This window comes from Anomaloglossus baeobatrachus, chromosome 12 (genome assembly GCF_048569485.1).
Source record: "Anomaloglossus baeobatrachus isolate aAnoBae1 chromosome 12, aAnoBae1.hap1, whole genome shotgun sequence".
NCBI classification, from domain to species: Eukaryota; Metazoa; Chordata; class Amphibia; order Anura; family Aromobatidae; genus Anomaloglossus; species Anomaloglossus baeobatrachus.
In genome coordinates this window covers 28983816-28998766 of record NC_134364.1, presented here as the reverse complement: position 1 = coordinate 28998766, position 14951 = coordinate 28983816, and the positions used below count along the sequence as shown (strand labels likewise).

Sequence of the window (14951 nt, the reverse complement as noted above, 5' to 3'; positions counted from 1 at the left end):
AGTGCGCGCGGTGGTGGAACGCAGGCGGCGTGCAGGTAGTGGTCCGTGTGCTTGTATATGTGTGTGCCCGGCTGCTGTCGTGCGCGCGGCTTGTGGGGGTCTCTGTGTCCTCTGCCCCCCGTGCTGTTTAGTTTCTAGCCTTATATTGTGGCGCTCCTGTGAATGCTCGGGCGCTGTGGGAGGGATTGGCACTGACTCTTAGTACTGCATGATTTTCACTGCAGTATATTTGCTATATATACAAACCATGTGTATCCATTCCACACAGTCTAATGTCACCGAATGTCCTGGCCTATGGGAATATCCCAGTCTGGGCTCCTTATTTAGCTGCTACATTAGATGTATTTGTTTTTAGTGGGAAGTGTAAGTGTCCTGTAAGACCCCATGCACACGCTGCAGTTTGTGGTCACCATTAACTGCATGCCTTTCCTTCCCCAGCAAAGTGTGACACTTCAGGCTGGCTGTGTGCATGTTGCAGGTTTTTTTTTTTGTATTTTTTTTTTTTTTTGTGGTGACTACAAAAATGCAGTTTGTCAATTCCTTTTATATATTTTTTTTTTCTCTCATTGATTAAATGCACAGTCAAAAATGCATTTTTTTTTTTTTTTTTTTTGCCACCGGGTGCATTTGTGGTTACTGCAAAACTCTTGTGCGGACATACTCTAAAATGGTGGAGGGAACTGATTGTTTAATATCTGGCATGAAGGCCACCTTAGTAATTTGCTGAACTAAAGGGATAGTTGTGTAACAATCTCCTAAGATTTGATTGGCAAAATCAAATGACTAAGGCTAAGTTCACATTTCCGCTAAAATGTATCAGTCGAAATCTGCTGCTATGGTAAACTGAATCCGTTTAGCGGATTCCGTTGTGTCCCATAGACTTGCATTAGTGGCGGATTGCAACTGATGACCCGGTGCTGCGTCGCGGTCCGTCGTTTTTTGACTGACCGCCGGGCGGGGAGCAACGCAGACTGTTGTAACGTTTTTCAGGCCGTCGAAAACAACGCACCACGCAGGAATCCGTCGCCATCCGTCACACTTGCAATGTATGTCTATGGTGCTGGATTCCGTCATGCTCTGAGCATGCCCAGCATGTTTGGCACGCCCACTGGGCTGTCCCAAACACAAACGGATCATGACATCCGTCAAAAAATGGACGCACAGCGGATGTAACGGATGCAACTGATCCGTTTTTCCACAGGATTCCTGTGAAAGGAATCTTGTGAAAAACACATCAGTTGCATCAGTTGACATCTAAAAAACAACTGATCTGTTGCTCACGGACCTGACGGATTGAAAACGGAAATGTGAACTTAGCCTAAGGCTGGGTTCACATTTCCGTTGGTTTAAATCCGTCAGGTCTGTCAATGCGACTGAGTGACAAATCCATCTGTTTTCTGTCAACTGACGCAACTGATGTGTTATTTCACAGGATTCCATTCACAGGAATCCTGTGAAAAAACTGATTTGTCGCGTCCGTTGTGCGTCTGTTTGACGGATCCGTTTGTGTTTGAGACAGCCCAGTGGGTGTGCCAGACAGGGCATGCTCAGTAGATCATGACTGAATCCAGCGCTGGATTCCGTCGTAAGACAGATTACGACGGAATCCAACACCATAGATAAACATTACAAGCTTGACGGATTCCTGCGCGGTGCGTTAAGTTTGACGACCCAAAAAACGTTACGTTCTGCATTTCTGCCCGGCGGTCACTCCAAAAAACGACTGATGCGCTGCGCAGCGGATGCAAACCAAGGTTATCAGTTTTCAATCCGCCTCTCGTACAAGTCTATGGGAAACAGAATCCACCAAATGGATTCCGTTGTTTACCACAGCCGCGGATTGTTACTGATACAAATTGACAGGAATGTGAACCTAGCCTAATGTTGGGGGTCAGGAGCAATGTACCCCAGTTTGATCTCAAGATCTTTCATACAATGGCAATAAACTTTTTTTTTTTTTTTCTTAAAATTAAAGATTCATATAGCAATGTTTAATTTTGGGCATCATGCTTTCACTATTAAGTCTGAATGTAACATGGAGTTTCTCATGAATCTATGTTTTGTAGAAAAATCTGTCATCAGAATTTTCCCCTTCTGCAGCTCCTGGGCTGCATTCTATAAAGGTGCACCTTGGCCCTGACTCCCCTTCCAGACCCCAAAAATAACTTTATAAAACTTAGCCGTTAGGTATGCTAATTACCTGTGTTGGCCAGATGGGCGGGTTCCGTTTCTGCTCCTGTCTCCCCCTCCTGCCACTGATCGCCATCCTCTTTCCTTGATTGACAGGATGTCTCCCTCCGTCATCCTCCTCGAATTTTCAAATCTCGCGCATGTGCAGTTAGGTCTGCTTGCGCAGTTCGCTCTGCCACATTGTGGGCAGAGCAGAAAACTTAAACAGCCCTTGCACCAATGAGCTAAATGTGCAGGCGCGAGATTATGGGCAGGTATGAGCATGGCGCTGGTGAAGTCATGCACAGCGCCTAAGTTTTCTGCTCTGCCCATGATATGGCAGAGCGAACTGCGCCTGCGCAAGCCACCATAACTGCACAGGCGCGAGATTTGAAAATGCGACGAGGAGGATGACGGAGGGGGTGACCCTGTCAATCAAGGAAGGAGGACTGCTAATCAGCGGCAGGAGGGGGGACAGGAGCAGAAAATGAGCCCGCCCATCTGGCCAACCAAGGTAATTAGCATACATAACGGACAAGTTTTCTTAAGTTATTTTTGGGGTCTGGAAGGAGAGTCTGGGCCAAGGTGCATCTTCATAGAATGCAGCCCAGGAGCTGCAGAAGGGGATTCTTTTAGTTTAATAGGGAAAAAAAAAAAAAATCTGGCAACAGGTTCCCTTTAATAAGAGTGTGTGTGTGTGTGTGTGTGTGTGTTGCAAATTGTAAAGTGTAGTATCATTTTTTTTTGTTATATATATATATATATATATATATATATATATATATGCAGTTTCCAGACTGTAGGGCAGAAAGTAGTTAAAGGGTGTATATATAGGACTTTAACATAACAAAAAAAACCCTAAACACTAACAGGCAGGTGCTACCTGACCGTTGTGTGGGTGTTCGCCTGGCAGAGTGGTAATGGACCGCTCTTTGCAGCGTTACAATGACTGACAAAGGAGCAGAGGCTTCTTACCGCTCTAAGACAGCTGACATCATGCTGATTGACAGCGGACTCCTCGCTGCCTAACTGGGGAAGACGGCTGTCTCGCCACTCTGTTAACATGACGTCGGCAAAAGTATGGTCCCCCTGGGATCAGATAGGCCATTAATAAAGTGGCTAGACCCTTTTTAAAGGGACTGTTGGCACAATATTACTGTTTAAACCAAATCCAGGCGCTCGGTGCATCATGTCTTGGCCACCTGCTGGTTTTCCTGCCATCTCCACCCTTCTCTGGCTCTATGAAGCCAGAGCTGCCAATCAAATAGAAAAGAGGAGGTGGAGCTTGAGGCGAATGCAAGCAGGTGGGAGGGGGTATTTATTTGATTAGCCTTGCCCTGATGCATCAAGCTCTTGTGCTAGGTTTGAATGGTCATTCTATGCTGACAGCCCAACTTTCTGTCTCCTCACTTCAGCACTGAATGTTACAGCCTCATAGTCCTATGGCCGGTTTTACACATCTGGCGTTTCGCCGCTTTGCTGGATCCGTCACTCCAGTACAGTGCAATACAGTACAATGGCATTGTGGCAAGCTCCGGTCACATGACAGCATGTGACCAGAGCTTGCTACAATGCCATTGTACTGGAGTGTGCCGGATCCGGCAAAGCGGCGACACGCCGGATGTGTGAAACCGGCCTATACAAGACTTTTTGAGTTCAGGTCAGGAGACCTGTCGCTTTTTGGTACACAGACCGTGACAGTCAGATGTGTGAAGCCGGCCTAAGCCCTCTCCCCACTTGCTGTAATCACTGGATCCTCCGGAGGCTAGGTATACAGGAAGGCTGGTTAGACAGTAGGGGAAACTCCTAAGTACTCCCATGTCGGACGAATTTTTTCCTGGGGAAAGATTTAGTTTGCAATTACAGATTTTCTCTTTATTTTTGAAACTGTAGGTCAAGCAAAATCCGTGGTTCATATGGTGATCCTGTTCTTCACATATAGGGTTTTTTTTGTTTTTAACCAGGTATTGCAGCAGAATGCCCAGACATGCAGGTATAACGCTTGGTGTGGCCTCTCTGGTGGGTACTACAGTCGGATGTCTTGTGCTGTGGAAGCTCATTAATCGCCGGAGGCAGCAGCTGTGTACTAATGTTGACCACAAAGGCTTGTGTACTGCGTTGACCGCAGATATCCTCCACGGATCGGATCAGAACGTGCATCAACCTTTAGAAAAGGAGCGGTCTGTGTTTTCTGTGGAAAAAATCCTGCAAGCTCCAATAAAAATAGTCTCTAGGACTGAAGAATGGGAGGCGGTGTGGCCTAGATTACAGCGAGATCTGGATGACTACCCAGTACTCGGGGTGGACTGCGAGTGGGTATGTTGCAAGGGTGTTTTGGTTTTGTTTTTTCTTCTCAAGCCATTTTCTACCCTGCTTCTCAAGTGTTTTTCAAGAACAAAATATTTCTTTTTAATAGGTAGCATTCCCCAGCACGATCACATGTACTTGTAAGCCACACTGTTCATTTCCAAAAGTGCCTGCTTTGCCCACTTTATAGCAGTCGTGCAACTTTCCCATCATGCTGTAGTAATCTGGCTGCATTTACTGGGCACATTATATAAACACTAGAGCATCCTTGTAGTCAGACATGTCATCAGTGACTTCACCTTACACGGGAAGGTGTAGACCAGTCATGTGCCTTAGGCTAGGTTCACATTTCCGTTGTTTATGATCAGTGACAATCCACCGCTCTGATAAACAACACAATCCGTTTGGTGGATTCCGTTGTTCCCATAGACTTGTATGAACGGCGGATTGTGACTTATGCCCTTGCGTTGCCTCCGCTGCCCGACGGTCTGTCGTTCCACGACTGACCGTTAGGCGGCAGGAATGCAGCATGTAGCGTTTTTTGAGCAGTGGAATAATTTTTTGGTTTTGCTGCGCATGCACTCAGCGGCCGAGCGATCAGCTGATCAACTGGCGACCGGCTTCTGTGAGTGATCGGCCGGCTAATGAGAGCAATCAGCTGATCGCTCTCATTATCTGGCCGCCGGGAGATCATCTGTTCGCTCTCAAAAGCCGGCTATTGTGAACGATCAGCTGATCATTCTCTCACGTTTTACAACAGAATCTGCTTTCTCACGACCATGAATTCCAATTCTTGTCGTCCGTTGTACAACGCATCAGTCACAAGCAACACATGTGACTGATGCAAAACAACAGAAATGTGGACCTAGCCTTAGGCCAGAGTCACACTTGTGAGTTCCTCGCGTGTAACTCGCACGAGTCTCTCATTGAATCACCCGGCACGGACTCGCACTCTCAGGACAGGAGCATCTCAGCTGCATAGACATACATGCAACCGACCCGCTCCTGTCAGGAGAGTGCGAGTCCGTGCCGGGTGATTCAATGAGAGACTCGCAAGTGTGAATCTGGCCTTAGGCAGAGTCACACTTGTGTGTGACTTGTGAGGATCGCATCTCCTGGCCCGATCAGCAGCTCTCCTGCCAAGAGGGGGTCAGCTGAATAGAAATAAACGAAGCTGACAGGTTCCCGTTAGTAGAGCGGCGGCCGAGCGATGTGACCCTCCAGAGTTTCCAGCTGCAGGTCTGGTCTAATGTATCTGCAGCCTGATCTTCTCAGAAATCTTAAGCTGTGTGCACACTTCATGTTTTTGTCTGCAGGTTTTCACAACTCTGCAAGGAAATCCTTATGGTAGCAAAGTCAAGGAGAATCCTGAAGTGTTGTGCACACATTCAAGATTTTTTTTTTTTTTTTCCCTTCTTTGCAGAATAAGTCTGTAGCATGGCAATGCTTTCTGGGCCTTTTTTTTTTTTTCACCATTGAAAGCAATGAAGAAAATGGCTTCTTTTTCCTGCCAGGAGGTGCAGAAATTTCCCCAACATGCACACGTAGCCCTACTCTAAGAAGCATATTTCATCAGGCCCTACCACTCTCACTTTTACATCTAAAAAAAATATGTAGTTTGGTTTTTTATTTTTTATTTTATATTTTTGACTGGACATGGCCCTCCTGGAGAATTTGCTTCCAGAGGTTCACTGCCCCTCTGTCATTTTAAGAGTAAGGTGTTACCAGTGTAAGACATGGAATGACTGGCAACAAATATGCAAAAAACTGACCCGCACATCCAACAAATGTGAACAGGTGCTAGCCGAACAAACGTAGTAACTATAAAATGCATACAGCTGCACACTGAAAAGCCAAAAATGTACAAGGGAAAATATGGGACTGCATTACTGCAAAAGAGATATTTAGTTTATGTATTGGTCAATGCATGTAAGCCCAGAAACCAACGGCAAGGTAATGGAATGACTTACAGTCTGCACTCATGAACTCGCTGCAGAGATCAGGAGTGCATACTCAGACATTCTGTGACCTATGTGCCCATATAGACAGCTTATGGGGGTTAAGACTGAATTTACATTGTGTGGTTTTTTTTGGTTTGTTTTTTTGTTTTTGTTTTTTTTTTTTTGGGCTACCTCCCTTCCCTTCATAATGTGGTACTGTTGGAAATTTACTGCTTATTAAAAGTCTGCTGATCTTCAGTTACAGGCAAATGGCCATGTCTGGTGACACTATGTATATTTACCTGCAGCTATAGGTTTAATTTGCAGATTAGTGGCATTGAAATCATTGAGAAACTTACCTCCCTGTAGCTGTAACTAAAGCAGCCGCTAGAATTGCTAGTGTAATTTGCATTGGCAATTCCAGTGCCTTGCTTTGTATGGAAACACAGTACCACATTAATAAAGCTGTATTCCTTTAATGTAAACTTCTCATTCTTAAAGTTGTATTTTTATTCTTTTTGTTTTCTTTTTTTTTAACTTTTCTGTTTTTTTCTGTTTTTTCTTTTTTTTTTTTTTTTTTCCTTGTTTGCTTCCTAGGTATCTGTAGATGGGAGAGCGAACCCTATCTCCCTGCTACAGATGGCCTCCCACAGTGGCTTCTGTGTACTGGTTCGTCTGCCTCGCTTGGTCAGCGCCAGCGGCACCATTCCCAATACCTTGGTGGCTCTTCTGGCGTCCAGTGATGTTCTGAAAGTCGGTGTAGGCTGTTGGGATGATGGCTCCAAACTGATGAATGAGTATGGACTCTCTGTGAAAGGAATTGTTGACATACGCTACCTTGCAATGAGACACAGGTAAGTGTGCTCACAAGCAATTATTTGTTTAGGATTCACACATACATACATACATACATACACACACACACACACACACACACACACACACACACACACACACACACACACACACACACACACACACACACACACACACACACACACACACGTAGGGGTGGCTTAATGTTCTATACAGCACAAGTTTCACTTATCGTTTTAAAATTTGCAATGCAGGGTTTTGGTCAGGAACAAACTAAGCAATATTTTTAATAGGAATATTGAGAGAATTTTTTTTTTTTTTTGCCCCATCTAATAAGGGCTTAAAGGGAACCTGTCAGGTGCAGTATGCACCCAGAACCACGAGCAGTTCAATTATTGCTAATCCCTGCCCAACTGTCCCTGTATCTAGTAGCATAAATGGAGATCTTTAGGAAAAAAGTTTCTAAAGATCCTTTAAGATGCTAATGAGAACAGGGACTAGTTAGTCCCCCTCCCCTGACTAGTCTCCCCTCTTAGCATATTAGAATGCCCACAGGGGTATGCTATTCAATACACATTGCTCAGCATCATTGGCAGTGACACACGTACCTGTGTCTATTGTCACAGCCTCAGAAACTAGCTTTAGTGTCAGTGCGCATGATCAGAAGTCACGGCACTTCCGGTCATGTGCACTAGACCTCTCTGAAGCTGGGACGCATACACCACGCTTCATAGTGCGTATGACCGGAAGTGTGGTGACTTCATGCGCACTGACACTAAAAGCCGGCGTCTGAAGCGGTGAAATTGGACACAGGTACAAACATCACTGCCAATGATGCTAAGCAATGGGCATTGAATAGCATGTTAGTATGCCCCTGTGAGTGGACTAGTCAGGGGATTTAACGCTCTTGTGACTAATCCTTGCACTCTTTAGATTAGCATATAAAGGATCTTTAGAAACTTTTTTTTTTGTTTTTTTTTTTCCCCTTAATCTATGTATGCTGCTAGATTCAGGGATTAGAACTATTCATCCAGAACTGCTCGTGGTTCTGGGTGCATGCTGCACCTGACCGGTTCCCTTTAAATGACTGCAGACATTCATCCCGACTCTAGACAACCCACTTTTAAATATCTGCCTAAAATAATAGATGTGCTCCTGCTTTCTTTTTCGCTCCTAATTGGGAGACCCAGACAGTGGGTGTATAGCTACTGCCCTCTGGAGGCCGCACAAAGAACTACACTTAAAAGTGTAAGGCCCCTCCCCTTCTGGCTATACACCCTCCCGTAGGAGTACAGATTCCTCAGTTTTAGCTTTGTGCGCAAGGAGGTCAGACACGCACGCATAGCTCCATTGTTTTTAGTCAGCAGCAGCTGCTGACTATGTCGGATGGAAGAAAAGAGGACACATATAGTGTCCCCAGCATGCTCCCTTCTCACCCCACTGTATGTCGGAGGTGTTTGTAAGGTTGAGGTACCCATTGCGGGTACGGCGGCAGGAGCCCACATGCTGATTCCTTCCCCATCCCTTTTTACAGGGCTCTGGGTGAAGTGGGATTTGCTGGTCTCCAGGCACTGAGACCGGGCTCCATCTACAGCCCCTGGACAAGATGCTGGATGGAGCGGAGTACATCAGGGACATGGCCCTGCATCCTCAAGGTACTCTGTGTCCCCGTGCAGGCGCTCACACCGCAGCATGCTGGGTGTTGTAGTGCGCCGGGGGACATCAGCGCTACGGCGCTTGTGCCATGGCCTCATTCAGCTTAGCTGAAGCAGGCACACTTCCAGGAATCGGTCGCGCCGGCCGCTGGGACTGCGGCGCGGCTGGCACTTGTGGTGCGCCGGGGACTTCAGCGCGGCCCGCGCTTTTTACGGCGGCCGCGCTGATAACTCGAGTCCCCGGCTTTTGCGGCCTGCTTCCGTTCGTTCCCGCCCCCGGACCTGCCAGTCAGGAGAGGGGCGGGACGCTGGCCACATCTAGAGATCGGTCATGCCGGCCGCTGGGACTGCGGCGCGGCTGGCACTTGTGGTGCGCCGGGGACTTCAGCGCGGCCCGCGCTTTTACGGCGGCCGCGCTGATAACTCGAGTCCCCGGCTTTTGCGGCCTGCTCCCGTTCGTTCCCGCCCCCAGACCTGCCAGTCAGGAGAGGGGCGGGACGCTGGCCAGTGCATCAGCGCTGAGGGCTGGAGTCGTTTTTACATACTCCAGCCCTCACAATCGGCACAGAGGGGACACTGTTTCCCGCACTTTTGTTTGGGAACTCCCACGGACCGCCCCTCTCCACAGACGCCGGCAGCCATTCCTGCTGACACGCTGAGCTGCAGAGGGGAGCCGGGGAGACCCAGACAAGGATTTCTGCAGCCTCTTACCCGCTATTCAGCGGGCGGTAAGCAGCCCTCAGGGCTCACCCCTCTTGTGCCAGTAGTATCCTTAGTATTTTGTTGCTACAAATACTTGGTATTACATAGCGCTGGTCGCCCTTTGGCTATAGACTCTCTCACATTCAGAGAGCCAGCAGCATGTCGTCCGCAAAACGCAAGGGTGCCAAAGCACAGACATTATATGCTTCCTGCACCGCATGTGGGACTTTTCTACCGGCAGGCTCCACAGACCCCCATTGTGTGCAGTGCTCGGCCCCTGCGGCGCTTGCACAGCCGGGGCCTCTGCTGGACGTGACCCAGGGTGTACCACCTGTGAATGCTGTCCAGGTGACAGGCACTGAGTTTGCAGCTTTTGCTGACAGAATGTCTCTCACTATGTCACAAATTCTTGACACATTGCGAGCTAGGCCTGTACTTCAGGCCACGGACACTGTGCAATCATTGCCCCCTGGTCCCCCTCAGCTCCAAGCTCCGGGGCGGGCATATACACCTCAGGGTGAAGACTCTGACTCGGACGATGGCCCCGGGCAGCCTAAGCGGGCTCGCTATGACGGGCCTTCACATTCATCCCAATGGTCAGGATCCCAGCGAGATGAATCTATGGGTGATGAGGCGGACGTAACTGATCAGGATTCTGATCCTGGAACCGCTCTCAATCTAGATACACCAGATGGTGACGCCATAGTTAATGATCTTATATTTAACATCAATAAGATGTTAAATATTTCCCCACCAGCTCCTCTTGTGGAGGAGTCAGCTTCGCAGCACGAGAGAATCCATTTCAGATACCCTAAGCGTACTTTAAGCACTTTTCTGGACCACGCTGACTTTAGAGACGCAATCCAGAAACCCCACGCTTATCCTGAAAGGCGTTTTCCTAAACGGCTTAAAGATACACGCTATCCTTTTCCCCCTGAGGTGGTCAAAGGTTGGACCCAGTGTCCAAAAGTGGATCCTCCAATTTCCAGGCTTGCAGCTAGATCCTTGGTTGCAGTTGAAGATGGAGCGGCACTTAAAGATGCCACTGACAGGCAGATGGAGCTCTGGCTGAAATCCATCTATGAAGCGATTGGAGCGTCATTAGCGCCTTCTTTTGCAGCCGTATGGGCACTCCAGGCTATCTCAGCCGGGCTTGCGCGAGTTGACTCCGTCACACGTGCATTTGCCCCGCAGGTAGCACCATTGACCTCGCAAATGGCGGCATTCGCGTCGTACGCGATTAATGCTGTTCTTGACGCTACAAGCCGCACGGCAGTGGCGTCAGCCAACTCCGTTGTTTTGCGTAGGGCCCTGTGGTTGAGACATTGGAAAGCAGATTCTCATTCCAAGAAGTGCTTAACCAATTTGCCTTTTTCTCGTGACCGATTGTTTGGAGAGCGTTTGGATGAAATCATCAAACACTCCAAGGGTAAGGACTCATCCTTACCGCAACACAGACAAAACAGACCCCAACAGAGGAAGGGTCAGTCTGGTTATCGGTCCTTTCGAGGACCGGGCAGGTCCCAATTCGCATCGTCAAAAAAGACTCAAAAGGACCAGAGACGCTCAGATTCTTGGAGGTCTCAGTCACGCCCAAAAAGGGCAGCCGGAGGAACCGTTGCCAAAACGGCGTCCTCCTGACTTGAGGTCTCCGATTCCCACACCCGCGGTCGGTGGGAGGCTTTCCCACTTTGGCGACATCTGGCTGTCACACGTCAAAGACCGTTGGGTGAGGGATATTCTGTCTCACGGGTACAGGATAGAGTTCAGTTCTCGTCCGCCAACTCGTTTCTTCAGAACTTCTCCCCCACCAGACCGAGCCGATGCTCTGTTGCAGGCGGTGGCCGCTCTAAAAGCGGAAGGAGTGGTGACCTCTGTCCCTCTTCAGGAACAAGGTCACGGTTTTTACTCCAATCTGTTTGTGGTCCCAAAAAAGGACGGATCGTATCGGCCCGTCCTGGATCTAAAGTTGCTCAACAGACACGTAAAAGTCAGGAGGTTCCGGATGGAATCCCTACGCTCCGTCATAGCCTCAATGTCTCAAGGAGATTTTCTAGCATCAATAGATATCAAAGATGCGTATCTCCACGTGCCGATCGCACCAGAGCATCAGCGTTTCCTACGCTTCGTCATACACGACGAACACCTGCAGTTCGTAGCGTTACCTTTCGGTCTGGCAACAGCCCCCCGGGTCTTCACCAAGGTCATGGCAGCAGTAGTAGCTGTTCTGCACTCGCAGGGTCACTCGGTCATCCCGTATCTAGACGACCTGCTTATAAAGGCACCCTCTCAAGAGGCATGTCAACACAGTCTGAAAGTGGCACTAGACACTCTCCAGAGTTTCGGGTGGATTATCAACTTTCCAAAGTCTCATCTAACCCCGACCCAATCTCTGACTTATCTTGGCATGGAGTTTCATACTCTCTCAGCGATAGTGAAGCTTCCACTGGACAAGCAGTGCTCGCTGCGGACTGGAGTGCAATCTCTCCTTCAGAGCCAGTCGCACTCACTGAGGCGCCTCATGCATTTCCTAGGAAAGATGTTGGCAGCAATGGAGGCAGTCCCGTTCGCGCAGTTTCATCTGCGCCCTCTACAATGGGACATTCTACGCCAATGGGACGGGAAATCGACGTCCCTCGACAGGACTGTCTCCCTCTCTCAGACTGCCAAGGACTCTCTGCGTTGGTGGCTTCTCCCCGCCTCATTGTCACAGGGAAAGTCGTTCCTTCCCCCGTCCTGGGCAGTGGTCACGACGGATGCGAGCCTATCAGGGTGGGGAGCGGTGTATCTCCACCACAGGGCTCAGGGGATGTGGACTCTGGAAGAGTCCACCCTGCAGATCAATGTTCTGGAAATCAGAGCAATCTATCTTGCCCTGCGAGCCTTCCAACAATGGCTGGAAGGCAAACAGATTCGGATTCAGTCGGACAATTCCACGGCGGTGGCGTACATCAACCACCAAGGGGGAACACGCAGTCGCCAAGCTTTTCAAGAAGTCCAGCGGATTTTGACGTGGGTGGAAAGCAGAGCGTCCACCATATCCGCAGTTCACATCCCAGGCGTGGAAAACTGGGAAGCAGACTTTCTCAGTCGCCAGGGCATGGACGCAGGAGAATGGTCTCTTCACCCGGACGTGTTTCAGCAGATCTGTTGCCGCTGGGGGACGCCGGACGTCGATCTGATGGCGTCACGACACAACAACAAGGTCCCAGTTTTCATGGCACGGTCTCACGATCACCGAGCACTGGCGGCAGACGCCTTGGTTCAGGATTGGTCGCGATTCCGACTCCCCTATGTGTTCCCACCTCTAGCATTGTTACCCAGAGTTCTCCGGAAAATCAGGTCCGACTGCCATCGAGCCATACTCGTCGCTCCAGATTGGCCAAGAAGGTCGTGGTACCCGGATCTGTGGCATCTCACGGTAGGCCAACCGTGGACACTACCAGACCGTCCAGATTTGCTGTCTCAAGGGCCGTTTTTCCATCTGAATTCTGCGGCCCTGAACCTGACTGTGTGGCCATTGAGTCCTGGATCCTAGCGGCCTCAGGTTTATCTCATGAAGTTGTTGCCACAATGAGACAGGCTAGAAAACCATCCTCAGCTAAGATCTATCACAGAACGTGGAAGATATTCTTAGCGTGGTGCGTGGCTCAAGGGTTTTCTCCCTGGCCATTTGCATTGCCAACTTTTCTTTCCTTCCTGCAGTCTGGGTTGGAAAAAGGCTTGTCGCTTAGCTCTCTTAAGGGTCAAGTCTCCGCGCTATCCGTATTCTTTCAGAAGCGCTTGGCACAGCTTTCTAAAGTACGCACTTTTCTCCAAGGAGTTTGTCATATCGTTCCTCCTTACAGACGGCCATTGGAACCCTGGGATCTGAACAAGGTTCTCATTGCTCTCCAGAAGCCGCCTTTCGAGCCTTTGAAAGAGGTTCCCCTTTCTCGGCTTTCACAAAAGGTAGTTTTTCTTGTGGCGGTCACGTCTCTTCGAAGAGTGTCCGAGCTAGCGGCGTTATCTTGCAAATCTCCCTTCCTGGTGTTTCACCAAGACAAGGTAGTACTGCGTCCAATTCCAGAGTTTTCTCCCAAGGTGGTTTCTTCCTTTCATCTCAATCAGGATATCACTTTACCATCTTTGTGTCCGCATCCAGTTCACCAATTTGAAAAGGGTTTACATCTGTTGGACCTGGTGAGAGCACTCAGGATTTACATTTCTCGCACGGCGGCTCTACGCCGTTCTGATGCGCTCTTTGTCCTAGTCGCTGGTCAGCATAAGGGATCGCAAGCTTCCAAATCCACCCTGGCGCGGTGGATCAAGGAACCAATTCTTCACACATACCGTTCTGCTGGGCTTCAGATTCCATCTGGACTGAAGGCCCATTCTACCAGAGCCGTGGGTGCGTCCTGGGCATTGCGGCATCAGGCTACGGCTCAGCAAGTGTGCCAGGCGGCTACCTGGTCGAGTCTGCACACGTTTACCAAACACTATCAAGTGCATACCTACGCTTCGGCAGATGCCAGCCTAGGTAGACAGGTCCTTCAGGCGGCGGTGGCCCACCTGTAGGAAGAGGCTGTCTGACAGCCCGTTCATGTGGTATCTTTTTACCCACCCAGGGACTGCTTTTGGACGTCCCACTGTCTGGGTCTCCCAATTAGGAGCGAAAAAGAAGGGAATTTTGTTTACTTACCGTAAATTCCTTTTCTTCTAGCTCCAATTGGGAGACCCAGCACCCGCCCTATTTGTTCTTAGGGTTTCGTTTTTCGGGTGCACATGTTGTTCATGTTGTTTCTTAAGTTCTCCGATCATGTTATCGGATTGAATTTGTTTTTGAAACTGTTATTGGCTTTCCTCCTTCTTGCTTTGGTACTAAAACTGAGGAATCTGTACTCCTACGGGAGGGTGTATAGCCAGAAGGGGAGGGGCCTTACACTTTTAAGTGTAGTTCTTTGTGCGGCCTCCAGAGGGCAGTAGCTATACACCCACTGTCTGGGTCTCCCAATTGGAGCTAGAAGAAAAGGAATTTACGGTAAGTAAACAAAATTCCCTTCTTTTCAGCTATTGTTGATCAGCATTGTACCCACGTTTTAAGCAAACTGTCAATTATTGGTCCTTCTGATATATTTTGTTCTCTTTTCAGGAGGGACAGTTTTCAGAACAGCCTGAGTCTTAAATCTCTGTCTGAAACTATCCTGTGCTATCCTCTGGACAAATCTTTTCAGCTTCGATGTAGTAACTGGGACGCTGATGAGCTCACACAAGATCAGGTATATACATGGACTTGCCTTTGTCTCCTTTTGTATATAACGTTTTTAGCGTCATAAAGGGCTGGGGGTGGAACGGTCCTCATACTACAGCCGAGTGAGTTTGC

General features: G+C 48.8%; 1 protein-coding gene across 1 annotated transcript in view; it reads left to right on the top strand.

Moving 5' to 3' along the window:
- Nucleotides 1-14951, top strand: part of EXD2 (exonuclease 3'-5' domain containing 2) — a 51322-nt gene continuing 36371 nt past the window's right edge. The window contains exons 1-4 of the mRNA XM_075329553.1: nucleotides 1-35; nucleotides 4134-4485; nucleotides 7014-7270; nucleotides 14721-14847. Coding sequence (XP_075185668.1) covers nucleotides 4147-4485; nucleotides 7014-7270; nucleotides 14721-14847 — 723 coding nt within the window. The 5' untranslated portion in view covers nucleotides 1-35; nucleotides 4134-4146. The remainder of the gene's footprint in view (nucleotides 36-4133; nucleotides 4486-7013; nucleotides 7271-14720; nucleotides 14848-14951) is intronic.